Source organism: Panulirus ornatus, chromosome 62 (genome assembly GCF_036320965.1).
Source record: "Panulirus ornatus isolate Po-2019 chromosome 62, ASM3632096v1, whole genome shotgun sequence".
NCBI classification, from domain to species: domain Eukaryota; kingdom Metazoa; phylum Arthropoda; class Malacostraca; order Decapoda; family Palinuridae; genus Panulirus; species Panulirus ornatus.
This window is the reverse complement of record NC_092285.1, coordinates 7,352,952-7,380,889: the sequence shown is the minus strand read 5'-3', so window position 1 is coordinate 7,380,889 and position 27,938 is coordinate 7,352,952. Positions and strand designations below refer to the sequence as shown.

The 27,938-nt window shown below is 40.5% G+C and overlaps 1 protein-coding gene across 2 annotated transcripts in view; it reads right to left on the bottom strand.

Annotated features, from left to right (window-relative positions):
• Positions 1–5,765: 5,765 nt before the first annotated feature.
• Cog1 (conserved oligomeric Golgi complex subunit 1) overlaps positions 5,766–27,938 on the bottom strand; it is a 76,133-nt gene continuing 53,960 nt past the window's right edge. The window contains exons 18-21 of one of the 2 annotated variants that reach the window (XR_011717176.1): positions 21,458–21,580; positions 15,822–16,070; positions 10,159–10,239; positions 5,981–6,100 (exon numbers count right to left, since the gene is read on the bottom strand). Coding sequence is in view for 1 of the 2 variants with exons in the window: in XM_071696994.1 (XP_071553095.1) it covers positions 5,975–6,100; positions 15,822–16,070; positions 21,458–21,580 (498 nt within the window). In the remaining variant the exon portion in view is untranslated. Of the gene's footprint in view, positions 6,101–10,158; positions 10,240–15,821; positions 16,071–21,457; positions 21,581–27,938 lie in introns of both variants that reach the window. The other variant, XM_071696994.1, reaches the window with a different exon arrangement.

The following is a 27,938-nucleotide window of genomic DNA, read 5'->3' as shown; positions in this document are numbered from 1 at the left end:
GGTATAAGTTTGTTGAGTATTCCTGGTAAATTATATGGGAGGGTATTGATTGATTGGGTGAAGGCATGTACAGAGCATCAGATTGAGGAAGAGCAGTGTGGTTTCATAAGTAGTAGAGGATGTGTGAATCAGGTGTTTGCTTTGAATAATGTATGTGAGAAGGACTTAGAAAAACAAATGGATTTGTATGTGGCATTTATGGATCTGGAGAATGCATATGATAGAGTTAATAGAGATGCTCTGTGGAAGGTATTAAGAGTATATGGTGTGGGAGGTAAGTTGCTAGAAGCAGTGAAAAGCTTTTATCGAGGATGTAAGGCATGTGTACAAGTAGGAAGAGGGGAAAGTGATTGGTTCCCAGTGAATGTCAGTTTGCAGCAGGGGTGCATGATGTCTCCATGGTTGTTTAATTTGTTTATGGATGGGGTTGTTAGGGAGGTGAATGCAAGAGTTTTGGAAATAGGGGCAAGTATGCAGTCTGTTGTGGATGAGTGGGCTTGGGAAGTGAGTCAGTTGTTTGCTGATGATACAGTGCTGGTGGCTGATTCATGTGAGAAACTGCAGAAGCTGGTGACTGAGTTTGGTAAAGTGTGTGAAAGAAAGCTGAGAGTAAATGTGAATAAGAGCAAGGTTATCAGGTACAGTAGAGTTGGGAGGTAAGTTTGAATGGAGAAAAACTGGAGGAAGTGAAGTGTTTTAGATATCTGGCAGCGGATGGAACCATGGAAGCGGAAGTGATTCACAGGGTGGGGAAGGGGGCAAAGGTTCACGGAGTGTTGAAGAATGTGTGGTAGGCAAGAACGTTATCTTGGAGAGCAAAAATGGGTATGTTTGAAGGAATGGTGGTTCCAACAATGTTTTATGGTTGTGAGGCGTGGGCTATAGATAGAGCTGTGCGGAGGAGGGTGGATGCATTGGAAATGAAATGTTTGAGGACAATATGTGGTGTGAGGTGGTTAGATCGAGTAAGTAATAATAGGGTAAGAGAGATGTGTGGTAATAAAAAGAGTGTGGTTGAGAAAGCAGAAGATGGTGTATTGAAATGGTTTGGTCACATGGAAAGAATGAAAGAGGAAAGATTGACAAAGAAGATATATGTGTCAGAGGTGGAGGGGGCGAGAAGTGGGAGACCAAATTGGAGGTGGAAGGATGGAGTGAAAAAGATTTTCAGCGATCGGGGCCTGAAGAATGAGCAGGGTGAAAGGCTGTCATGTGTAATGCACCGAAACCACAGCTCCCTTTCCACATCCAGGCCACCGAAGACCTTCCATGTTTTACCCCAGACACTTCACATGCCCTGGTTCAATCCATTGACAGCACATCGACCCCACCATACCACATCGTTCCAATTCACTCTATTCCTTGCATGCCTTTCACCCTCTTGTATGTTCAGGCCCTGATCGCTCAAAATCTTTTTCACCCCATCCTTCCACCTCCAGTTTGGTCTCCCACTTCTTGTTCCCCCCACCTCTGACAATATATCCTCTTTGTCAATTATTTCCTCACTCATTCTCTCCATGTGCCCAAACCATTTCGATACACCCTCTTCTGCCCTCTCAACCACACTTTTTATTACCACACATCTCTCTTACCCTTTCATTAGTTACTCGATCAAACCATCTCACACCATATATTGTCCTCAAACCTTTCATTTCCAACACATCCATCCTCCTCTGTACAACCCTATCTATAGCCCATGCCATGAAACCATATAACATTGTTGGAACCACTATTCCTTCAAGCATACCCTTTTTTGCTCTCTGAGAGAACGTTCTCACCTTCCACACATTCTTCAATGCTCCCAGAACCTTCGCCCCCTCCCCCACCCTGTGACTCACTTCTGCTTTCATCCACTGACTCCCAGATATCTAAAACACTTCACTTCCTCCAGTTTTTCTCCATTCAAACTTACCCTCCAATTAACTTGTCCCTCAACCCTACTGAACCTAATAATTAAACTTGCTCTTATTCACATATACTCTCAACTTTCTCCTTTCACATACTTTCCCAAACTTGGTCAACAACCTGTGCAGTTTCTCACCCGAATCAGCAACCAGTGCTTTATCATCAAGCAAACAACAACTGACTCATTTCTCAAGCCCTCTCATCCACAACTGACTGCATACTTGCTCCTCTCTCCAAAACTTGCATTTACCTCCCTAACCACCCCATCCATAAACAAATTAAACAACCATGGAGACATCATGCACCCCTGCCGCAAACCGAAATTCACTGGGAACCAATCACTCTCCTCTCTTCCTACTCTTACACATGCCTTACATCCTTGATAAAAACTTCACAACATCTAGCAACTTACCTCCCACACCATATACTTTTAAAACCTTCCACAAAGCATCTCTGTCAACCCTATCATATGCCATCTCCAGATCCATAAATGCTACACACAAATCCATTCGTTTTTCCAAGTATTTCTCAAATATGTTCTTCAAAGCAAACACCTGTCCACACATCCTCCACCACCTCCAACAGCCAGGATCAAACCTGGGACCCCTGCTTGGCAGGCAGGAGCACTAACACAAGGCTATGATCACCCCTAAAGGGAAATTACTTTTTGAGTACTACATAATCGAATATCCTTCGTCTCATGTTGGTGAGCAACAGGGTCTCCACTTGTCATTTCCCATAGGTTCATACAACCAGCAGATAGCATTTTACAGAACCTAGCTGTACAACATGGAGGTGTGTGTGTATATATATATTTATTATTTATTATTTTTTTATTTATTTTGCTTTGTCGCTGTCTCTCGCATTTGCGAGGTAGCGCAAGGAAACAGACGAAAGAAATGGCCCAACCCACCCCCATACACAATGTATATACATACACGTCCACACATGCAAATATACATACCTATACATCTCAATGTACACATATATATACACACACAGACACATACATATATACCCATGCACACAATTCATACTGTCTGCCTTTATTCATTCCCCTCGCCACACATGGAATACCATCCCCCTCCCCCCTCATGTGTGCGAGGTAGCACTAGGAAAGGACAACAAAGGCCCCATTCGTTCACACTCAGTCTCTAGCTGTCATGCAATAATGCCCAAAACCACAGCTCCCTTTCCACATCCAGGCCCCACACAACTTTCCATGGTTTACCCCAGATGCTTCACATGCCCTGATTCAATCCACTGACAGCACGTCAACCCCGGTATACCACATCGATCCAATTCACTCTATTCCTTGCCCGCCTTTCACCCTCCTGCATGTTCAGGCCCCGATCACACAAAATCTTTTTCACTCCATCTTTCCACCTCCAATTTGGTCTCCCACTTCTCCTCGTTCCCTCCACCTCCGACACATATATCCTCTTGGTCAATCTTTCCTCACTCATTCTCTCCATGTGCCCAAACCATTTCAAAACACCCTCTTCTGCTCTCTCAACCACGCTCTTTTTATTTCCACACATCTCTCTTACCCTTACATTACTTACTCGATCAAACCACCTCACACCACACATTGTCCTCAAACATATATGTGTATATATACATATATACACATGAATATAGTGCATATGAATGTGCACTTCCATATGACATACAAACCTCCAATAGCCAGGATCGAACCCAGGACCCCTGCATGGCAGGTGGGAGCACTACAGCTAGGCTATGATCACCCCTAAAGGGAAATGACTAATCGAATACTATGTAATCGAATACCCTTTGTCTCATGTTGGTGAGCAACCAGGTCTCCACTTGTCATTTCCCATAGGCTCACACAACCAGCAGATAGCATTTTACAGCCAGGATCAACCCTGGGACCCCTGCGTGGCAGGTGGAAGCACTACAGCTAGGCTATGATCACCCCTAAAGGGATATGACTAATTGAGTACTATGTAATTGAATATCCATCGTCTCACATTGATGAGCAACCAGGTCTCCAATGGTCATTTCCCAATGGCTCACACAACCAGCAGATAGCATTTTATAGAACCTAGCTGTACAGAAGCTGGTGACTGAGTTTGGTAAAGTGTGTGGAAGAAGAAAGTTAAGAGTAAATGTGAATAAGAGCAAGGTTATTAGGTACAGTAGGGTTGAGGGTCAAGTAAATTGGGAGGTAAGTTTGAATGGAGAAAAACTGGAGGAAGTGAAGTGTTTTAGATATCTGGGAGTGGATCTGGCAGCGGATGGAACCATGGAAGTGGAAGTGGATCATAGGGTGGGGGAGGGGGCGAAAATTCTGGGGGCCTTGAAAAATGTGTGGAAGTCGAGAACATTATCTCGGAAAGCAAAAATGGGTGTTTGAAGGAATAGTGGTTCCAACAGTGTTGTATGGTTGCGAGGCGTGGGCTATGGATAGAGTTGTGCGCAGGAGGATGGATGTGCTGGAAATGAGATGTTTGAGGACAATGTGTGTGTGAGGTGGTTTGATCGAGTGAGTAACGTAAGGGTAAGAGAGATGTGTGGAAATAAAAAGAGCGTGGTTGAGAGAGCAGAAGAGGGTGTTTTGAAGTGGTTTGGGCACATGGAGAGGATGAGTGAGGAAAGATTGACCAAGAGGATATATGTGTCGGAGGTGGAGGGAACGAGGAGAAGAGGGAGACCAAATTGGAGGTGGAAAGATGGAGTGAAAAAGATTTTGTGTGATCGGGGCCTGAACATGCAGGAGGGTGAAAGGAGGGCAAGGAATAGAGTGAATTGGAACGATGTGGTATACCAGGGTCGACGTGCTGTCAGTGGATTGAATCAAGGCATGTGAAGCGTCTGGGGTAAACCATGGAAAGCTGTGTAGGTATGTATATTTGCGTGTGTGGACGTATGTATATACATGTGTATGGGGGGGGGTTGGGCCATTTCTTTCGTCTGTTTCCTTGCGCTACCTCGCAGACGCGGGAGACAGCGACAAAGTATATAAAAAAATATATATATAAATATATATATATATATATATATATATATATATATATATATATATATATATATATATATTTTTTCATACGATTCGCCATTTCCCGCGTTTGCGAGGTAGCGTTAAGAACAGAGGACTGGGCCTTAGAGGGAAAATCCTCACCTGGCCCCCTTCTCTGTTCCTTCTTTTGGAAAATTAGAAAAAAATGAGAGGGGAGGATTTCCAGCCACCTGCTCCCTCCCCTTTTAGTCGCCTTCTATGACACGCAGGGAATACGTGGGAAGTATTCTTTCTCCCCTATCCCCAGGGATATATATATATATATATATATATATATATATATATATATATATATATATATATATATATATATGATATAGTGCATATGAACGCGCACTTCCATGTAACATACAAACCTCCGACAGCCAGGATCAAACCCAGTACCCCTGCATAGCAGGTGGAAGCACTACAGCTAGGCTATGGTCACCCCTACAAGGATATAACTTAGGCCTTCAGTTGCCTGTTCCATCGTATTAGGTAAGAAAAAAAAGGTTGTATTGCCAAGCAAGTACAAGAGACAAGTATCACAGTTGGCTTATGAGTCAGGTTTTGGAGGAGACTTGGATGCTACAAAGGCAGGAAGGAAGATTTTGGGTCATTTCTTTTGGCTGGGCACACGAGCTAAGACGCCAAGATATGGCAGATCATGTGGGGTTCATCAGTGCTCTATACATAAAGGAAAGGTCAAAAGAAAAAAAGCTACCACTTTGGAGAATACTACTGACAGATCAACCATTTCAGAGAAGGGCAACAGATGTTGTGAGTCCAGTATTACAATACCACTGACAAATTAGTTTAGGAATATGAAGGAGAGTGTGTAACAGTTTGACTCTTTAATATGACTAAATTACATAAGACTTGCTGTCATAACCTATAATCTGAGATGAATCTTAAGGTACGAAGAAAAACTGAAACCAAAATAATCTTAATACTGAATTCACAAGCTGCTTTCTGAGGCCAATCCTCACAAAATTAGCAAGATATATTGACAGATATATGAAGAAAAAAACACACATTTAGTTACACAACTTATGATGATGATGATGAACCAAACCACGATGAGCTCATAGCAGAGAAGAGTGAGGCAGCACTACGGGAAGCAGACAATGCCGCAGATGAGACCTCTTTCCGTGCTGTGGATGGGCTGCTCTGAACCTAGTTAGTGGGGTAAAAAAGAAATAGGTTGTATTAACTGTGTTGTACAGGTAGCAGAAACTGGCTCTGTTTCATTAATGCCTTATCCATTAATCCTTACAAATCTTGCAATGTGATGTTGTTGTTTTTTTTTCCACTTTCTATAAAGGCATGTACTGACCACAACACTAAGGATTGATTCTAAGCATAGCACCCTCCTCTGAATAATGAAAATGACATTCTCATACCTGTTCGCCATTTCCTGCAATGGCTTGGTAAAAAATTACATGATACTAATTTGCCAACTGATCATTATCATCTCCAATAGAAATGACACGAAAATCACTGAACTGAACCATGGTCCATGTTAAACCCAGCAAAAACAAATACATCTAAGTCTTAACCTTTAGTGGGAAAACTTTGATTAAGATTACACTTCACTAGGGATAACTATGGTAATGCTCATTAGTAACTTTAAACACACAATATAGATTAAATATCTAAACCATGATTAGTTGGACTTGTGGTATAAGGTAATTATTGTGTAAGAACACCACTGCCTTTGACCATACAGCTAAAATGTTGAGGGAAACTCGAGAAAAAAAGTACAGGTAAATTCATATTTTATCAAAAATGATGTAGGTTCCAGTATTTGGAATTAAGCTTTCAAGGAAATTCTTAAAAGAACTAGTTAAAACATGCAGGCATTTGAATTTGTCAAAAAGAATTAGACTCAACTGCATAGGCTTGCAGACTGTGAAAATCAAGAGAAGTAAGTAACAACGAAGATAGTATCACCTGCAAAGAGACTTGACTCCAAAATTGTGAGATGTGTGATTGATGAAGCTCAGTTCAACTACATTCAAGGTAGTAAAAATGGGACATAGTGAAAGGAGGTCTGGACATGATTATAATCTAGCAGAAAACAAAGCATGTGAATATGTATGTGAAGGGGGGACTGGCACAACAGCTTTCTGCAAACATTCGACTCTGCTTGGTGTCCATTCACATATTCAAAGGTGCAAGAGGATCAACCTTAGCCTTTCCTGCATCCTGTAAAAGCCTCTCAGATATTCATCAGACTTTAAAAGCTGATGCCACACATTTTGCAGACAAATCATTCTAAAAGCTAAACACTGCCATCTCCAATAACAGCTCATTACATGTGCTCCCACCATATTCAAGGAATGTCGAGAATGGGACATAATCAGCAAATGATGACAGTCATTATCTGAGACTAAACCATTGTATTTCCCTACCATATTGCTATCACTGTCAAAATTTTGTCCTCTGCTGTCACGTAACAGGAAATTTTAATTCCTCAATTGCACTTAAACATTAAATTTGTTAAGTGTGGCTGTAAGTTGAAAAAAAAATGAAAAAAAATTCAAACATTTTGTAAATGAAGACATATCAATGTTGGAGTGTTCATTGAGAGCAATATCAAGTGTTGGATCCATACTAACTTTAAAATCTTTGTCTTCCTGTACTTTACCAGTGATCCTGCTTCTAACTTTCACTCTTGGACCTGATAACATCACTGCAGATTGAGTTTGAGAGATATTTTGGGGTGGTTGGGCCTTTATTTTTCTATCTTGCACAATGGTTGGCTAAAATGGATTGTCCTTTGACAGAAGCTCCATGATATCCAAAATGTTCTTGCTGTGAACAGATGATTATAATTGTGTTGAAGTGGACCTCATTATGCAGAACTTGAAGTGGACCTCGTTACATGCACAACTTTATCAGAACTAATTCCAGTGTTCTCATTCTCTGAGTTTTCTGAATATTAGCCAGTTGTAGACACGCTGTGGATAGTCATGTTCATTAATGTATTCTGATTGTTGCTTTCAAAGGCTTTAATATATTCAGTTCCATGTTTCTGCTCATCACAGCCTTGCAGAAAGCTCAAAGGCACCTTGGCAATTTGGTGCAAAATTTAAGTTGATTTCGTTAGTGTGTGTGTCTTAGGGCAGCTCTAGCTCCGAGTCCTCAGAACTGATGAGTCGTTGAGTCTTCAACTGTCCACAATTAAGGAAAACCCTAATCTAAATGTCAGATTGTGATGACAGTCATCATCGGAATCATTCAAACTCCAACTGCACACCTGACCCTCTAACTACACTCTTCCATCCAGACTCTGAAACTTGACCCAACTCCTCTACCACTGCCATGCTACTGGTCCTCTTACCCTCTTCTACATGTATTATGCAGGCTTCATCTGGAAGCCAGCTGTGTATGTCTCCAAAATTAAACCATAAAATGCTTTGCAAGCCACTGCCTCACATTGTTACTACCTGGCTCTTTGCAACTCAAAAAGGTTGGGTATGAGGAGGTCAATTCCTACATCTATTTGGAACTCTTTATTTTCTCAACTTTTTTCTAACACTTATAATCTGCTATTTTTCTTAAAGATACTAAGCTCCCTTCTGCCTCAAGAACTCTTATTCTGCTTTTTCTCTATTTCTTTTACCCTATTGTGTTTCATTCAAGGCCTGGCCTTGATGAGGACTTCTGTAAATGAGGAAAGTCTTTGACATGGGAAAAACAGGAATACAAATATACACACACACACACACTGATTATAGGTTCGAATCCTGAATATGGCAGTCAGCCTTGAACAGACTGACAGAGAACCTTGTTCATGCAGACAGCATACATGGATTTAAGAAGTTATATGATAGCAGAGAATGTTCAAGAGATAGGGTGCTAAGAGTGTAAAACTCCCATCCCGTACAGTGCAAATAAAGAATTACACCCAACCCAGATAGTCATCCTCCCCTCATAGGTTGTCGATAAAGTGGTACCTGTCTTAGGCTGGGGCGTATGTGAGTGCATACACACATGGGAGTAAAGACATGGAACATACAAAGTTAAGAGACAGACAACATGACCGTGAAACTTTCTCCGTATAATACAAAAATGGGAATCACAAAATAGTAATCACATGCATAAGAGATGGGGGGGCCCTATGAGAGTAAAACTCCCTCTCCATGTAGTACAAACAGGTAATCATACACACACATTGCATAAGGGTTATGAATCCATATATTATTAAATGAAAAAAGCCTATGAAGAAAGAATCTATCAATCTAATTTATCTTATTCCCTTTACACTGGAGAATTAATTTTGCAGAACTGGGATACCCAACCCTGTAGTGTAAGGACACCTAATTCCCTCGGTTAGACTCGGTACCAACAAAGGATGTGAAATCTTGTTTTGTGTGAGGGAAGCAATGGCAACAAGGCCAGGCTTTGGCAATGAAAATCCAAAATAAGGTCAGGTGAAGTGAACATACAAATGTTCTTATGTTAAATTTGGGTACACATAGTAAATTTGATGAAAAGGACAGAGTCTTATGAAGTATGTATGTAATGCAGGACATCACATAATATTACTAAATAAAGAGCTTGTGGTTACTAACACATGTTGGAGGACAGTGACCGACTGGCTGATGGTGTATGACATGTGATAGTTCAAGACCCCAATATATGATGATGCAAATGGAAAGTCAAAAGGGCAAAACATGATTATGGAAGTGTTGTGTCAAGAGTAAAGAAATGATATCTGAAGGCAAATGGAAACAACTGTAAGAGACAATTGAAGCTAATATACAAGTACAGAGACTAGGCATTTCTTTCGTCTGTTTCCTTGCGCTACCTCGCAAACGCGGGAGACAGCGACAAAGTATAAAAAAAAAAAAAAAAAAAAAAAAAAGAGAGACTAGGCATATTTGTGTGCATATCTGTGCAGAGGGTGTCATAATATATAAATTGTACATAGGCTGGAAACTGCAAGAAGTGCTCTGAGGATAGAAAGATATGGCAACCTGGATTTATACAGACAAAAAGAAAACCAGACAGGCTGTTCTCTTCTATACATCATATGTTTAAAAGTTCACAGCTCTAAGAGAAATTTCATAATCTTTATGATCAAGAAAAAGCTAAGTAAGGAAAAAAATGTTAGTACTCAGAATAAAAAACAAGAAAATCTAAACAATCATCTCATCAAAAAACAAAGCAGCTACTTTACTTTCATTAATATAGTACACTATTTTGAGTATTTTTCCGTTTACCACCTTGAACTGTTTTCAGCTTCATGCCACATATGAAAACTAATCAACATACTCTGTTCACTTCTCTGAAGGTACAGGTATGTGCTGGAAAGAATATAAATAAGTCCACTTACTCAGAGATACATAAACAGTGAATAGAGACAAATAGGGAAATTTAGAAATACTGTATATACTTAAGTGAAAAAGTATGGTTAAACAAGAAAATGTCTGAAAAAAACAAACATTGTTTCTGACATTACCAAGGATCACAATATCAAAGCCTTTTACGAAGCCAAGCTTAAACCAAATGACCCCAGTCAGTCTTCTGAATATGATTTAATATTTTAGATTATGTGCTGACAGCTGACCTCAGCCATTCTGCTCTTACCATCACTCTTTCGGTCAGTTATAATATGAAAGAGCTAAGAGATATGGTGGTAGAGCAGTAACATAGGAAGGTAATGTGCTGCACATAAATCCATTCCTTAACAGACATATCTTCTTTCATGATAAGATAAAATTACACTGTGCCTTGGGGTGTATGATAGAGCAACTAAAACTTGCCAGCATTATAATATATATATTCATATTTATTATATTTTGCTTTGTCGCTGTCTCCCGCGTTTGCGAGGTAGCGCAAGGAAACAGATGAAAGAAATGGCCCAACCCATCCCCATACACATGTATATACATACACGTCCACACACGCAAATATACATACCCATACATCTCAATGTACACATATATATACACACACAGATACATACATATATACACATGCTCACAATTCACACTGTCTGCCTTTATTCATTCACCTCGCCACACATGGAATAACATCCCCCTCCCCCCTCATGTGTGCGAGGTAGCGCTAGGAAAAGACAACAAAGGCCCCATTTGTTCACACTCAGTCTCTAGCTGTCATGCAATAATGCCCAAAACCACAGCTCCCTTTCCACATCCAGGCCCCACAGAACTTTCCATGGTTTACCCCGGACGCCTCACATGCCCTGATTCAATCCATTGACAGCACGTCAACCCCGGTATACCACATCGATCCAATTCACTCTATTCCTTGCACGCCTTTCACCCTCCTGCATGTTCAGGCCCCGATCACTCAAAATCTTTTTCACTCCATCTTTCCACCTCCAATTTGGTTTCCCACTTCTCCTCGTTCCCTCCACCTCCGACACATATATCCTCTTGGTCAATCTTTCCTCACTCATTCTCTCCATGTGCCCAAACCATTTCAAAACACCCTCTTCTGCTCTCTCAACCACGCTCTTTTTATTTCCACACATCTCTCTTACCCTTACATTACTTACTCGATCAAACCACCTCACACCACACATTGTCCTCAAACATCTCATTTCCAGCATATCCACCCTCCTGCGCACAACTCTATCCAAAGCCCACGCCTCGCAACCATACAACATTGTTGGAACCACTATTCCCTCAAACACACCCATTTTTGCTTTCAGAGATAATGTTCTCGACTTCCACACATTCTTCAAGGCTCCCAGAATTTTCGCCCCCTCCCCCACTCTATGATTCACTTCCGCTTCCATGGTTCCAACCGCTGCCAGATCCACTCCCAGATATCTAAAACACTTTACTTCCTCCAGTTTTTCTCCATTCAAACTTACCTCCAAATTGACTTGACCCTCAACCCTACTGTACCTAATAACCTTGCTCTTATTCACATTTACTCTAAACTTTCTTCTTTCACACACTTTACCAAACTCAGTCACCAGCTTCTGCAGTTTCTCACATGAATCAGCCACCAGCGCTGTATCATCAGTGAACATTATTATTATACCCTGTTGCTGTTTCCTGTGTCAGCAAGGTAGTGCAAGGAAAGCGACGAAAGAATGGCCCAACCCACCTACATACATATGTATGTACATACACGTCCACACACGCACATATACATACCTATACATCCCAACATATACATATATATACAACATATACATATATATACATGTACAAAATTCATACCTGTTGCCTTCATTCATTCCCGTCGCCACCCTGCCACACATGAAATGACAACCCTCTCCCCCCGCATGCGCACGAGGTAGCGCTAGGAAAAGACAACAAAGACCACATTCGTTCACACTCAGTCTCTAGCTGTCATGTATAATGCACCAAAACCACAGCTCTTTTTCCACATCCAGGCCCTACAAAACTTTCCATGGTTTACCCCAGATGCTTCACATGCCCTGGTTCAATCCATTGACAGCACATCAACCCCAGCATACCACATCTTTCCAATTCACTCTATTCCTTGCACGCCTTTCACCCCCCTGCATGTTCAGGCCCCGATCACTCAAAATCTTTTTCACTCCATCTTTCCACCTCCAATTTGGTCTCCCACTTCTCGTTCCCTCCACCTTTGACACATATATCCTCTTGGTCAATCTTTCCTCACTCATTCTCTCCATGTGACCAAACCATTTCAAAACACCCTCTTCTGCTCTCTCAACCATACTCTTTTTATTACCACACATCTCTCTTACCCTTGCAGTACTTACTCGATCAAACCACCTCACAATACACATTGTCCTCAAACATCTCATTTCCAACACATCCATCCTCCTCTGCGCAACTCTATCTATAGCCCACGCCTTGCAAGCACATAACACTGTTGGAACCACTACTCCTTCAAACATACCCATTTTTGCTTTCCGAGATAATGTTCTTGCCTTCCGTACATTTTTCAATGCTCCCAGAACTTTCGCCCCCTCCCCCACCCTGTGACTCACTTCCGCTTCCATGGTTCCATCCACTGCCATATCCACTCCCAGATATCTAAAACACTTCACTTCCTCCAGTTTTTCTCCATTCAAACTTACCTCCCAATTGACTTGTCCCTCAACCCTACTGTACCTATTAACCTTCCTCATATTCACATTTACTCTCAGCTTTCTTCATTCACACACTTTACCAAACGCAGCCAGCTTCTGCAGTTTCTCACCCGAATCAGCCACCAGCGCTCTATCGTCAGCGAACAACAACTGACTCACTTCCCAAGCTCTCTCGTCCACAACAGACTGCATACTTGCCCCTCTCTCCAAAACTCTTGCATTCACCTCCCTAACAACCCCATCCATAAACAAATTAAACAACCATGGAGACATCAGGCACCCCTGCCGCAAACCAATATTCACTGAGTACCAATCACTTTCTTCTCTTCCCACTCACACACATGCTTTACATCCTCGATAAAAACGTTTCACTGCTTCTAACAACTTGCCTCCCACACCATATATTCTCAATAACTTCCACAGAGCATCTCTATCAACTCTATAATAAGCATGATAAAAAGAAAATAAATAATATGGATATGTATATCTTTTTATTATACTTTGTCACAAGGAAACAGACGAGGAATGGGCCAAACCACCCATATACACATGCATATACATAAACGCCCACACACGCGCATATACATACATGTACAATTCAATGTATACATACATATACATACACAGACATATACATATATACACAAGTACATATTCATACTTGCTGCCTTCATCCATTCCTGTCGCCACCCTGCCATACATGAAATAGCATCCCCCCTCCAACGAGGTAGCACCAGGAAAAGACAAATTAGGCCACATTTGTTCACACTCAGTCTCTAGCTGTCATGTATAATGCACTGAAAATTTCATATACCTTGGGTGCAGGATGAAAAAACAGACTCATCATGACATAAGAGATTTCTTAATGAACTGAAAAAGTAACTTGAAATATAAAAGCAAGGTATTCTCTGTAGAATATGCAGAAGAATGAGGGAAAGTCCTATGGGTTTTCATTAACCCTCAAGGAATAAGAAGACTTATACTAAAAATATTTCTGGCACATATTAAAAAAGGTAGCCATTTACAAGACTGGTAAATGTACAAACATGCTTGAAACACTTCCCTGAAAATAAAGCTCCCCTATTATAAGAGCTGTACTAACACTACATCTATCCCTTTAGCAACAGAGCGAATAAGAAGAAACACAGCTGTATTACTTAAATAGGTAGAGCTCGTATCATGAAAAGGATAAAAAACTGCATTCACATGACTGCTACCAGTGTGAGGCATATTCCTCAACCATGAGCTTCATTGGAGTGATGTGATAACACTGCTACAGCATCTTATGAAAGATGAGTACTCCAGGCATGTCAGACAAGAATATAACATATTCAGGGAAGCTAGATATCAGAAATGACAGTTTTGCATGTATTTGGATCCAAATAAATGTGAGTAATTTGGCTCTAGCTAAAACATGAACCAAGACCCATGAGTAACACCATCAACTTCATCCAATTCATAGTACCAAAGATGAAGATCAATAACCACTGTTTAAGGAAACTACTGTCGTAAATGGATGCATAATCCAACTCTACGTTTAAAAGTCTTTGCTATGGCCAGCAGAAAGATTGATCACATCAAGTTTATGAGGCTCATGCAGCTTTGAAGACACTTATATAAGCAGGGGAAAGAAAATGACAGACTCATCTGAAGCAAGACGTTCGCTGATGAGACTGTACTCCTTTTCATCCATTTAAGACAAAACATGTTGCTTAAGGTGACTTTCCTCTCATGGTGTGAGTAACCACTTACCAGAGGATATATGTATGTGTAATTAAGCTCTATTTTCAAACATAAGCTGTGGGATTCATGATGAAGATAATCTCACCAAATCTGATCAAAGTTGAACAATTCAATAAAAAGAAAGAAATATAATTTCCTGTCCTCGTGTCATGCCCTTCTACCCCTCATACAAGTGGACCATGCTAACTCAATGATTTTTTAATTTTCTGCCTATTTTCTCTGTTGCATGCCAATCTATCATTTTATTACAAGAAACATTCACTGTCAATTTTCTTTCAAATAAGCACAAATGCATATAACACTGAAGAAAACACTACTGTTTGACCCCTACTTAGTGTAACTTGTCTTTTTCTTGAAGTACTTCACACATTCTTCAAAGCAAACACCTGATCCTCACACCAAGTATCTCTCCTGAAACCACAATGCTCTTCCCTAGTCAGCTGCTTTGTGCATGATAGCACCCTCTCAATCACCACTCTCACAAACAACTTAAAAGATATACTCAACAGACTTAATTCTATGTAATTCAAAGACTCATCTCTGTTCCTACCTTTACTCAAGTGTATTATACATGCATTCAATCAATCCTCAGGCACCTTAACTTGGGCCACACATACCTTAAACAATTTGATTAGACACTCCACGTTGTTTCCCTTCTTTTTGAGAAATTCAACTGGTTTACCACATTTCCACCACCTAATCACTTTTCACGTTGACCAGGAAATAATGAGACACTCTTCCTGCTGCCCCTCTCAGCACATTCACATCTAGTAATCTCTTAGAAAGTCTCCCAGTTAACACAAAATCCTTTGCATTCCTAAACACACCAAATCTGACTTCCTTTCATTAACAGATTCACCAATCTTTCAACATACTCATACACATCTATCTGTTCCTACTTCCCCATCTTCTCAGCTCAATGTCACTCACATATATCCTGCTCATAACACGATTCAGTATTTGACCTTGGACTCTGACTTCTAACATGCATAAAAACAAAATTATAAAACAATTTAAAAAAGTCTTTCATTATCTATATATAGTTTATGACTAATAAATTTTCTATAACAGTTATCTTACCTTTACAGGGCTTTGTTTTATTGAAGCTGTATTACTGATGTTTGCATTCAAAGTCATTGATGGTGAAGAGATGGAATTTGAGAGAGATCTTGGGGAAGAGATAGGAAGGGGTACATTGGAAAATCGAGGAATTTCCACCGGTAAGACTATTGGCAGGGCGTTATTGCTTGATGCAGCAGAGGCAGATGATGCTGGAATACGACCAGTCATAACCTGGCGATCTCGAGGCAGCACAGCACCCAGAACAACCTGGAAAAAAATGAGGCTATCTGTAACAAGTTTAAACTATGGTTCGTGTCATCAATTATCAACTGAATACATAAAAAGAATATGCTCAGTTTAATGAGTGGTTTTCCCAAAACTTCAAAAACACTGATGGGAAGATCCAGACTATTTCCTATCCACTAAATTGTCAGAATCTTCACAAAACTCTACATGGAACTATATTAAGAATATGTGGGATACAAAAATGCACCATGCCAGTCTGCTTGAATGGGAATGTTGACCACAGTACTGCAAAATTATTTCCTTCAAAAGTTGGATGAAGCTTTGTTCAAGTGTCATACCTGCAACCAGGTTATAACAAGCTGGATGGATGAGTGAGGCAATCAGGGCTTGCACATACAGGAGAGTGAGAGGCACGCAAGGAACAGTGAATTGGAACGATGTGGTATACCAGGGTCGATGTACTGTCAATAGACTGAACCAGGGCATGTGAAATGTCCAGGGTAAATCATGGAAAGGTATGTGGGGTCTGGATGTTCATAAGGAGCTGTGGTTTTGGTGCATTACACATGACAGCTAGAGACTGAGTGTAAATGAATGTAGCCTTTTCTGTCTGTTTTCCTGGCACTGCCTCGCTGAAGCAAGGGGTAGCAGTGCTGTTTCCAGAGGGGCGGGGTAGCAATAGGAATGGATGAAGGCAAGCAAGTATGAATATGTACATGTGTATATATGTATATGTGTATGTGTAAGGGGAAGCAGGAGTGCTCATCCTCCTCAAGGCTCAGATTGGGGTGTCTGAATGTGTGTTGATGTAACCAAGATGAGAAGAAAGGAGAGACAGGTAGTATGTTTGAGGAAAGAAACCTGGATGTTCTGGCTCTAAAAGAAACGAAGCTCAAGAGTACAGGGAAAGAGTGGTTTGGGAAAGTCTTGGGAGTGAAGTCAGGGGTTGGTGAGAGGACAAGAGCTAAGGAAGGAGTAGCACTACTCCTGAAGCAAGAGTTGTGGGTTTATGTTATAGAGTGTAAGAAAGTAAATTCTGGATTGATGTAGGTAAATCTGATGGAGAGTGGATGGAGAGAGACTGGTGATTATTGGTGCATATGCACCTGGTCATGAGAAGAAAGATCACAAGAGGCAAGTGTTTTGGAAGCAGCTGAGTGAGTGTGTTAGCAGCTTTGATGCACGAGACTGGGTTTTAGTGATGGATGATTTAAATGCAAAGGTGAGTAATGTGGCAGCTGAGGGTATAATTGGTGTGCATGGGGTATGAAGAGCTTGTGGATTTGTGTGCTGAAAAAAGACTGGTGATTGAGAAAACCTGGTTTAAAAAGAGAGATATACATACATATAAGTATGTGAGTAGGAAAGATGGTCAAATGGCATTATTGGATTATGTGTTAACTGACAGGTGTGTAAAAGAGACTTTTGGATGTTAATGTGCTGAGAGGGGCAGATGGGGGGATGTTTGATCGCTATCTTGTGGAGGTGAAGGTGAAGATTTGTAGAAGTTTTCAAAAAAAAAAGAGATAATGTTGGGGAGATGAGAGTGGTGAGGGTAAGTGAGCTTCAAAAGGACACTTGCGTGAGGAAGTACCAGGAGGAATTGAGTGTAGAATGGCAAAAGGTGAGAGCAAATGACATGAGGGGAGGGGATGAGGAATGGGATGTATTTAGGGAAGCAGTGATGGTATGTGCAAAAGATGCATGTTTTGGATCTGAGTGAAACAAAGCTCAAGGGTAAAGGGGAAGAGTGGTTTGGGAATGTCTTGGGAGTAAAGTCAGGGGTTAGTGATAGGACAAGAGCAAAGGAAGGAGTAGCACTACTCCTGAAATAGGAGTCGTAGGAGTACGTGATAGAGTGTAAGAAAGTAAACTCTAGATTGATATGGGTAAAACTGAAAGTGGATGGAGAGAGATGGGTTATTATTGGTGCCTATGGACCTGGTCATGAGAAGAAAGATCATGAGAGGCAAGTGTTTTGGGAGCAGCTGAGTGAGTGTGTTAGCAGGTTTGATGCTCGAGACCAGGTTACAGTGATGGGTGATTTGTATGCAAAGGTGAGTAATGTGGCAGATGAGGGAATAATTGGTGTACATGGGTTGTTCAGTGTTGTAAATGGAAATGGTGAAGAGCTTGTAGATTTGCAAAATGAAAAAGGACTGGTGATTGGGAATACCTGGATTAAAAAGAGAGATATACATAAGTATACATATGTAAGTAGGAGAGATGGCCAGAGAGTGTCATTGGATTACATGTTAAATGATAGGTGCATGAAAGAGAGATTTTTGGATGTTAATGTGCTGAGAGGTGCAACTGGAGGGATGTCTGATCATCATCTTGTGGAGACAAAGGTGAAGATTTGAAGAGGTTTTCAGAAAAGAAGAGTGTTGGGGTGAAGAAAGTGGTGAGAGTAAGTGAGCTTGGGAAGGAGACTTGTGTGAGGAAGAACCAGGAGAGACTGAGTGCAGAATGGAAAAAGGTGAGAGCCAAGGACGTAAGGGTGTGGGGGAGGAATGGGATGTTTTAGGGGAACAGTGATGGCTTGCGCAAAAGATGCTTGTGGCATGAGAAGCATGGGAGGTGGGCAGATTAGAAAGGGTAGTGAGTGGTGGGATGAAGAAGTAAGATTATTGGTGAAAGAGGAGAGAGAGACATTTGGACGATTTTTGCAGGGAAATAGGGCAAATAACTGGGAGATGTATAAAAGAAAGAGGCATGAGGTCAAGAGAAAGGTGCAAGAAGTGCAAAAGAGAACAAATGAGAGTTGGGGTGAGAGAGCATCATTAAATCTTAGGGAGAATAAAAAGAGGTTTTGGAAAGAGGTAAATAAAGTGCGTAAGACAAGAAAACAAATGGGAATATCGGTGAAGGGGCTAATGGGGAGGTAATAACAAGTAGTGGCTATGTGAGAAGGAGATGGAGTGAGTATTTTGAAGGTTTGTTGAATGTGTTAGATGATAGAGTGGCAGATATAGGGTGTTTTGGTCGAGGTGGTGTTCGAAGTGAGAGGGTCAGGGAGAATGATTTGGTATACTGAGAAGAGGTAGTGAAAACTTTGTGGAAGATGAAAGCCAGTAAGGCGGCGGGTTTGGATGGTACTGCAGTGGAATTTATTAAAAAAGGGGGTGACTGTGTTGTTGACTTGTTGGTGAGGCTATTCAATGTATGTATGGCTCATGGTGAAGTGCCTGAGGATTGGCGGAATGCATGCACAGTGCCATTGTACAAATGCAAAGGGGATAAAGGTGAGGGTGAGGGTAATGACTGAGGTGCTGAAGGCATGTACAGAGCATCATATTGGGGAAGAGAAGTGCGGTTTCAGAAGTGGTAGAGGATGTGTGGATCAGGTGTTTGCTTTGAAGAATGTATGTGAGAAATACCTAGAAAAACACATGGATTTGTATGTAGCATTTATAGATCTGGAGAAGGCATATGACAGAGATGATAGAGATGCTCTGCGGAAGGTATTAAGGGTATATGGTGTGGGAGGCAAGTTGCTAGAAGCAGTGAAAAGTTTCTATCGAGGATGTAAGGCATGTGTACAAGAAGGAAGAGAGGAAAGTGATTGGTTCCCAGTGAATGTCGGTTTGCGGCAGGGGTGCATGATGTCTCCATGGTTAATTTGTTTATGGATGAAGTTGTTAGGGAAGTGAAAGCAAGAGTTTTGGAGACAGGGGCAAGTATGCAGTCTGTTGTGGATGAGAGGGCTTGGGAAGTGAGTCAGTTGTTGTTCGGTAATGATACAGCGCTAGTGGCTGATTCGGGTGAGAACTGCAGAAGCTGGTGACTGAGTTTGGTAAAGTGTGTGAAAGAAGAAAGCTGAGAGTAAATGTGAATAAGAACAAGGTTATTAGGTACAGTAGGGTTGAGGGACAAGTCAAATGGGAGGTAAGTTTGTGTGGAGAAAAACTGGAGGAAGTGAAGTGTTTTAGATATCTGGGAGTGGATTTGGCAGTGGATGGAACCATGGAAGCGGAAGTGAGTCACAAGGTGAGGTAGAGGGCGAAAGTTCTGGGAGTGTTGAAAAATGTGTAGAAGGTGAGAACAATATCTCGGAAAGCAAAAATGGGTATGTTTAAAGGAATAGTGGTTCTACCAATGTTATATGGTTGAAACCTCTCTCATGAACAGCTGCTCCATTTATACAAAGGATTGAATCATCCTTGTATGGAGTACTGCTCTCACATTCTGGGGTAGCTCTAACTTTGCATCCTTACTTACAGATTTGAATTGAAAGTGGTCCAACTTATAAAGTGTCCCAGGCTAACTTACAAACTTAACCTTCTTGCCCTATGCCACAATATTGGTTCACTTTCCCTCTTCTATAGGTGTTTGATTTTTGCTCCTGAGAGCTGCCTGTTTGTGTGCCCCCACCACTAGCTAGACCAGGTAGCTACCAGGCAATACTTGGCAAGCTGCTGCATCTCATGTTTACTGTGTGGCTGTTGGCAACTAAAGGTGGCCCATTTGATAACTGTTTCTTTTACTACACCTCGAAGCTTTGGAACTCTCTACCTTCTCATGTCTTTCCTAATAACTATGATGTGGCACATTTCAAAGGACTTTTTCACTTCTTCCAAAATTCATAAATACTCTCCCTTGACTATTCTTTTTCCCTTTCATAATCCTCTCTGTATTTCAATTAAGGCCTGGCCTTGATGTGGACATTTGTCCTTCACTGGAATTTAAAAAAAAAAAGTCACTTATAAACATGAGCAAGCTTAATGCATGCCATGGCTTGTGTATGGTGCTGTACCTTCTATCCCATCACTTAATGTCTCTAAAGTACATGTAGCCATTTCAAAGTGTTTATATGGAATGTTAAAGATACTTGGAAATATAATATATATAGATATACATAAGAACAGGCTTGATAAATATTTCACCTGAGGTCTTTGATTGCCATTATTTGTGCTTCCTTCATCACATGAAAAGTTTTTAGGCTTTTCACAATGAATCATCTTTTAGCATACTTATCTATGGGTTTCTGATCTCTTCTGCTATAACAAATAGTCTTGAAAGGACCCAATGGTCTGTTGCTGTTTCAATTCTGTTATATTCTTTTGTATATGATTAGGGATGAAATGCACACTCTATATTTAATGGTTTTAATTTTTCCGGTAACAAATTTGCTGAAGTTTTGCCCTTCTATATCTATTTTAATAATTTTCTACAATTAATTACTCCTCTAACAGGAAAAGTATTCACACTGTACAGTATTTATGTGAATTCTTAATATTTTTCAATGAGTTAAACAACTAAATTTAGTTTTAATATTTTTTGTTGAATTCTAGGATTTAACCACATGAGATGAGTAAAAAAAAAAAAGTTTTAATAAAAAAAGATACATAAAATGAGTTTAAGAAACTTCAAAACAAAAATATACTGAGAAATTTCATGCAACTGACCTGAGATTTATGAGCAGCCACCCTGACTCTGGTGGACAAGTGTGGCAGGAATACATCAAAATCGAATGGGTCAACTCTCTGTTCCAGTTTGTGGATCATGGCTGTCAAGCGAGCTGCCATCTCCTGTTGTTAAACATCCACCAAATAAGATCTATCACAAATACATTAATGCAAGAGCTATTCTGAATGAAAAAATAAAAGGCTGTTAGTACTATACACATCTGGCAAGTGAGCCACAGCAGGAGAAACAGACTAAGTAAGCCTGCTGTCTATCTCTGCATTCAGCAACAAAACTTCATGGATCTTGAAAGGAAAAAACGCAAGAGGTATTTATAAGATAAGGAGTTAGAAAACTGGATATTAAGAAAAAGATTAAGCTGTTTGATACAACCAGGATTGTTTAGTGTGGATCTAGAAGCAGGGCATATTACTTTGCAAGTTACCAAAGGCTTGGAGAATCATCATACGAACACTAATTTCTGTGAGCTCTGCTTAAATTTCCTATCTGCCACTATTTTGACATTTGTATGGCTGCTGAGAATCACCTTGGTCATTATGGGTGCTTTCTTCAGACACTACACATATGTAAATATTTATGTCAATAGTAACCATACACAGTTTATTCATGTGCTGTTTACTGAATTTGCATCACAATGCTCTTCTCCTTGCTTAACCCCCTGTCTTAATTATCTAAAATTACCCCATGGCCAACTTCTATGAAAGATTCTTGGTTTTACCCAAAACCTTTCTTCAGGCAACTGCAGCCCAAGGCTGTACTACTCCCAGTTGCAGGGTAGACTCCTATGAAGTGAGAAATTCTTTGACGAGACATTACTCCAAAGATAAGCCTCACCAAAGGTGACTTTTCACTTGTGGTAACCTCCAACAGGTGGAATTCAGTAACACTCACCACCCCATATGTACAAATACATGTATTGGTAAGTGTATACATACACATGTACATACGTAAATGTACTAGCAAATATGCAATTAGTAACCATAAAAAGATGAGTCATTTTGTGAATCTGCATCATATGGCTCACCTTGCCTTACCTACCCCCCCCCAACCACTCTATACCACTTGCTGGGCGATATGCGTCTTAACCTCAGCGCCTTAATAAGAATTCATCTCAGAGCGTATTTTGCAAATCATATTGTTATAAAGGGCCATATAGAGGTTAGTGCTGCTGAGGTAGAGGGCCCAGTCTTGTTCCTGCTTCAATGGCCATATAAGGTATTTCTTTCATTTTATAATGGAAAACAGAAACAGTAAAACCTTGAATTTTTCTTTATCCCACTTTGTTAGCAACTTTCTGCAAGTCACCCAGATCTTAAGGGTTACATGCAAATCAAGATGCCAGTACGAAGACGGGGAACTTAACAACTGGAAGCATCTCTACCATAACAACAGAATAACTATTTTTTTTTATTTTGCTTTGTCGCTGTCTCCCATGTTTGCGAGGTAGCGCAAGGAAACAGACAAAAGAAATGGCCCAACTCACCCCCATACACAATGTATATACATACATGTCCACACATGCAAATATACATACCTATACATCTCAATGTACACATATATATACACACACAGACACATACATATATACCCATGCACACAATTCACACTGCCTTTATTCATTCCCATCGCCATCTCGCCACACATGGAATACTATCCCCCTCCCCTCTCATGTGTGCGAGGTAGTGCTAGGAAAAGACAACAAAGGCCCTATTCGTTCACACTCAGTCTCTAGCTGTCATGCAATAATGCCTGAAACCACAGCTCCCTTTCCACATCCAGGCCCCACACAACTTTCCATGGTTTACCCCCGACACTTCACATGCCCTGATTCAATCCATTGACAGCACGTCAACCCCGGTATACCACATCGATCCAATTCACTCTATTCCTTGCACGCCTTTCACCCTCCTGCATGTTCAGACCCCAATCACTCAAAATCTTTTTCACTCCATCTTTCCACCTCCAATTTGGTCTCCCGCTTCTCGTTCCCTCCACCTCCGACACATATATCCTCTTGGTCAATCTTTCCTCACTCATTCTCTCCATGTGCCCAAACCATTTCAAAACACCCTCTTCTGCTCTCTCAATCATGCTCTTTTTATTTCCACACATCTCTCTTACCCTTACATTACTTACTCGATCAAACCACCTCACACCACACATTGTCCTCAAACATCTCATTTCCAGCACATCCACCCTCCTGCGCACAACTCTATCCATAGCCCACGCCTCACAACCATACAACATTGTTGGAACCACTATTCCTTCAAACATACCCATTTTTGCTTTCCTAGATAATGTTCTTGACTTCCACACATTCTTCAACGCTCCCAGGATTTTCGCCCCCTCCCCCACCCTATGATTCACTTCCACTTCCATGGTTCCATCCACTGCCAGATCCACTCCCAGATATCTAAAACACTTTACTTCCTCCAGTTTTTCTCCATTCAAACTTACCTCCCAATTGACTTGACCCTCAACCCTACTGTACCTAATAACCTTGCTCTTATTCACATTTACTCTCAACTTTCTTCTTTCACACACTTTACCAAACTCAGTCACCAGCTTCTGCAGTTTCTCACATGAATCAGCCACCAGCGCTGTATCATCAGCGAACAACAACTGACTCACTTCCCAAGCCCTTTCATCCACAACAGACTTCATACTTGCCCCTCTTTCCAAAACTCTTGCATTCACCTCCCTAACAACCCCATCCATAAACAAATTAAACAACCATGGAGACATCACACACCCCTGCCGCAAACCTACATTCACTGAGAACCAATCACTTTCCTCTCTTCCTACACGTACACATGCCTTACATCCTCGATAAAAACTTTTCACTGCTTCTAACAACTTGCCTCCCACACCATATATTCTTAATACCTTCCACAGAGCATCTCTATCAACTCTATCATATGCCTTCTCCAGATCCATAAATGCTACATACAAATCCATTTGCTTTTCTAAGTATTTCTCACATACATTCTTCAAAGCAAACACCTGATCCACACATCCTCTACCACTTCTGAAACCACACTGCTCTTCCCCAATCTGATGCTCTGTACATGCATTCACCCTCTCAATCAATACCCTCCCATATAATTTACCAGGAATACTCAACAAACTTATACCTCTGTAATTTGAGCACTCACTCTTACCCCCTTTGCCTTTGTACAATGGCACTATGCACACATTCCGCCAATCCTCAGGCACCTAACCATGAGTCATACATACATTAAATAACCTTACCAACCAGTCTACAATACAGTCACCCCCTTTTTTTAATAGATTCCACTGCAATACCATCCAAACCTGCTGCCTTGCCAGCTTTCATCTTCCACAAAGCTTTTACTACCTCTTCTCTGTTTACCAAATCATTTTCCCTAACCTTCTCACTTTGCACACCACCTCAACCAAAACACCCTATATCTGCCACTCTATCATCAAACACATTCAACAAACCTTCAAAACTCACTCCATCTCCTTCTCACATCACCACTACTTATCACCTCCCCACTAGTGCCCTTCACTGAAGTTCCCATTTGCTCCCTTGTCTTACGCACTTTACTTACCTCCTTCCAGAACATCTTTTTATTCTCCCTAAAATTTAATGACACTCTCTCACTCCAACTCTCATTTGCCCTCTTTTTCACCGCTTGCACCTTTCTCTTGACCTCCTGTCTCTTTCTTTTATACATCTCCCACTCAATTGCATTTTTTCCCTGCAAAAATTGTCCAAATGCCTCTCTCTTCTCTTTCACTAATAATCTTACTTCTTCATCCCACCACTCACTACCCTTTCTAATCAACCCACCTCCCACGCTTCTCATGCCACAAGCATCTTTTGCGCACTCCATCACTGACCCCCTAAAAAACCCCCTTTCCCCCCCCCCTTCCCCCTTTATATTTTTCCCCTTTTTTTTTTTTTTTTTTTTTTTTAAACTATTGCCATTTCCCTTTTTGCGAGGTGGCTTTAAAAAGAACAGAGGGAATGGGCCTTTTTTGGAATATTCACCGGGCCCCCCTTTCTTTTTCCCCCTTTTTTTGGGAAAAATTAAAAAAAAAAAATTATATATATTTTATTTTATATATTATATATTATATATAAATATATATATATATTTTTATTTTTTATATATATACATACAAAACACTGTAAGGGTTTATGTTAAATCTTTACCCCCAAAAGGAAAGGTGAAGAAAAATCAAAATTTAATGCTAATAACCTTGAAAAGTGCCACAGAGCTTTAAAAGTGGGGTTAAACAAACTAAAAAATTACTGTGATGATGAATAAATTTGGGAAAGGGTAGTCTCCCTGGTATTGACAGAAAAATTTATACAATGAAGAGAAGAAAGGGCAGTATCTGGGAAAATGTTTCAAAGGGCTGAAATAAAACCCCAAAAGCAGAGGAAATTGAAGGGGGAACAAAATTTCAGGAGATTCAAAATCAAGATACTGAATAAACCCTTAGAAAAAGCGGGTTTACACAATCAGAAAAGGACAAGCAGGGAAAGGTGTTGGAATGGTTTTAAAGACTTAAGGGGCAAAAAGTCATTAGAATAGTTGTATGACAATGCAAAAGTAGGTTTCAGATTTAGAAAAAGATGAAGAAGAAACTACTCAAATGATGGAAGCAATTCAAAGGGGTTATTAAACCAAGTCCACAATGATCATGATTTGGGGAAAAAAAGACTTTCCTCTGAAAAAAGGGAAAAGTAAAACCCAAAGAATTGGAGCGGTTTAAAAAAGCTTGAAAAAAGCATGGACTAATCAGATGCAGTCTGAAAAAAAAATTCTAAAAAAAGTAGATTGGGAAAGATTGTTCTGATATGGAGATGTAAAGCAAAGAGGGTGCTTAGAAATTTAAAATCCCTTTTTAAAAGGGGGGGAATTCAAAAAAAGTTTTTTTCAAGAGTGATAAACCCAGAACAAAAAAAACTAAAGAAACTAGACTAGGGGCCCAAAAATGAGAGGATTTTGAGGAGGCCAGAGGGAAAATACAATACCCCCATTCTAGTTGGGAAAAAAAGCCGGGAATTTGGGTTTTGCCCTGTATGGGGCCTGGGGGTTGAAGTTTTGTTTATAAATTTAAAAAGACTGGTGATAAAGGAAAAAGGAGTTTTAAAGCCAGAAGCGGGAAAAAAGGGAAAGAACCCCTGGTTTTGTGTTGGGGGAAAGGTAAAACACAAAATCCACAAAAGAGCTAAAGTTTTGGCCTAGTCTCCCCAAAATGGTACAAAACAAAAAAGGAGGAACAGAGAAAACGAGGAGTGGGTAGACTGGCCCTATAATAAGGTATATTAAATTCCAAAAATATTGATGGGCAGCAAGTTCAAACATTCTTAATGAGCAAAATGTTGTTGACAGTGTATAGTAATGTTGTATGCAACCCTTCAGGGGAGCAACAAAGCCCCAGAACGATGTTCACTGATAATAATGAGGGAACAACCAAATGGTAAAGGGTTTAAATGGAGACATTCCCCCCATTAGGAATAGTGAACTCCGGTTTAATGGGGCATTTAAATTTTCGGGGGAAATAGATGGGAAAACATATTCTCAGGAATACAAACTCTCTGTATGTTCAGCACATAATGGACATCGAAAAGGGAAACTTACTCTAAAAGGGCATAAAAAAAAAAATTTTTTTAATTACAGAGGGGAAGGGTTTTAAAACAGACTAAACAACTAATAAAAGAATGCCAGTAAAATTTTGGATCCAAAGAGGGGAAAATTTCTTCCCAAACCCATACAAATAAGTTATTACACACTTTTTAAACAAAAGGCCCCCCCCATGAATTAAGCAAGAAAAATTGTTAGAAAGGATGTACAGAGGTACTTTTACAGCATAAAAATAGGAGATGAATGGAATAAACCCAAGCTTGGAGACTGTGAATGGGGACAGCATTTTCAGAAGTTTTAAAAAATTGTATTTTATAATTTGGGAAAATTCAAGAAATGGGGCTCCAGGGTATAGATCCCCCCTACAGGAAAAAAATCAATTTGGTATGTAATTACCAAAAAACACTCACTAAGGGTTACCGGGAAACTACCCCTCCTTGAGGATAAAATAGAAGGGGGGTGGGCCCAATTGCAGCCCTTTGGGGTTTCTAAATAGGTGGGTTATATCCCAAAAATGAACAGTTCTTCAAGAGACATAAAAAAAGAAGTAAAAGTGACCTGAAAAAAATTTTAGTTGAATACGGAATTTGGGGCCTCAAAGATGTCCCCCCAATGAAGGCCCCATGGTCCCCCGGCTGGGCCTCATAGTTTAAGGACTGGAACCTCACAGGTTCCCTAGCCCGAGCCATTTTAACTTGCTCCCTCCCCTTTTTTTGGGGGATTTCAATCAGGGGGTGAACGAGGCTTTGGAGTATTGGGGCCTAGCATTCATGAGGGTGAGTGGTATGCATGGAAAAGAATGAATGGATAACTGCCAGAAATAGGGGGGAAACAATGT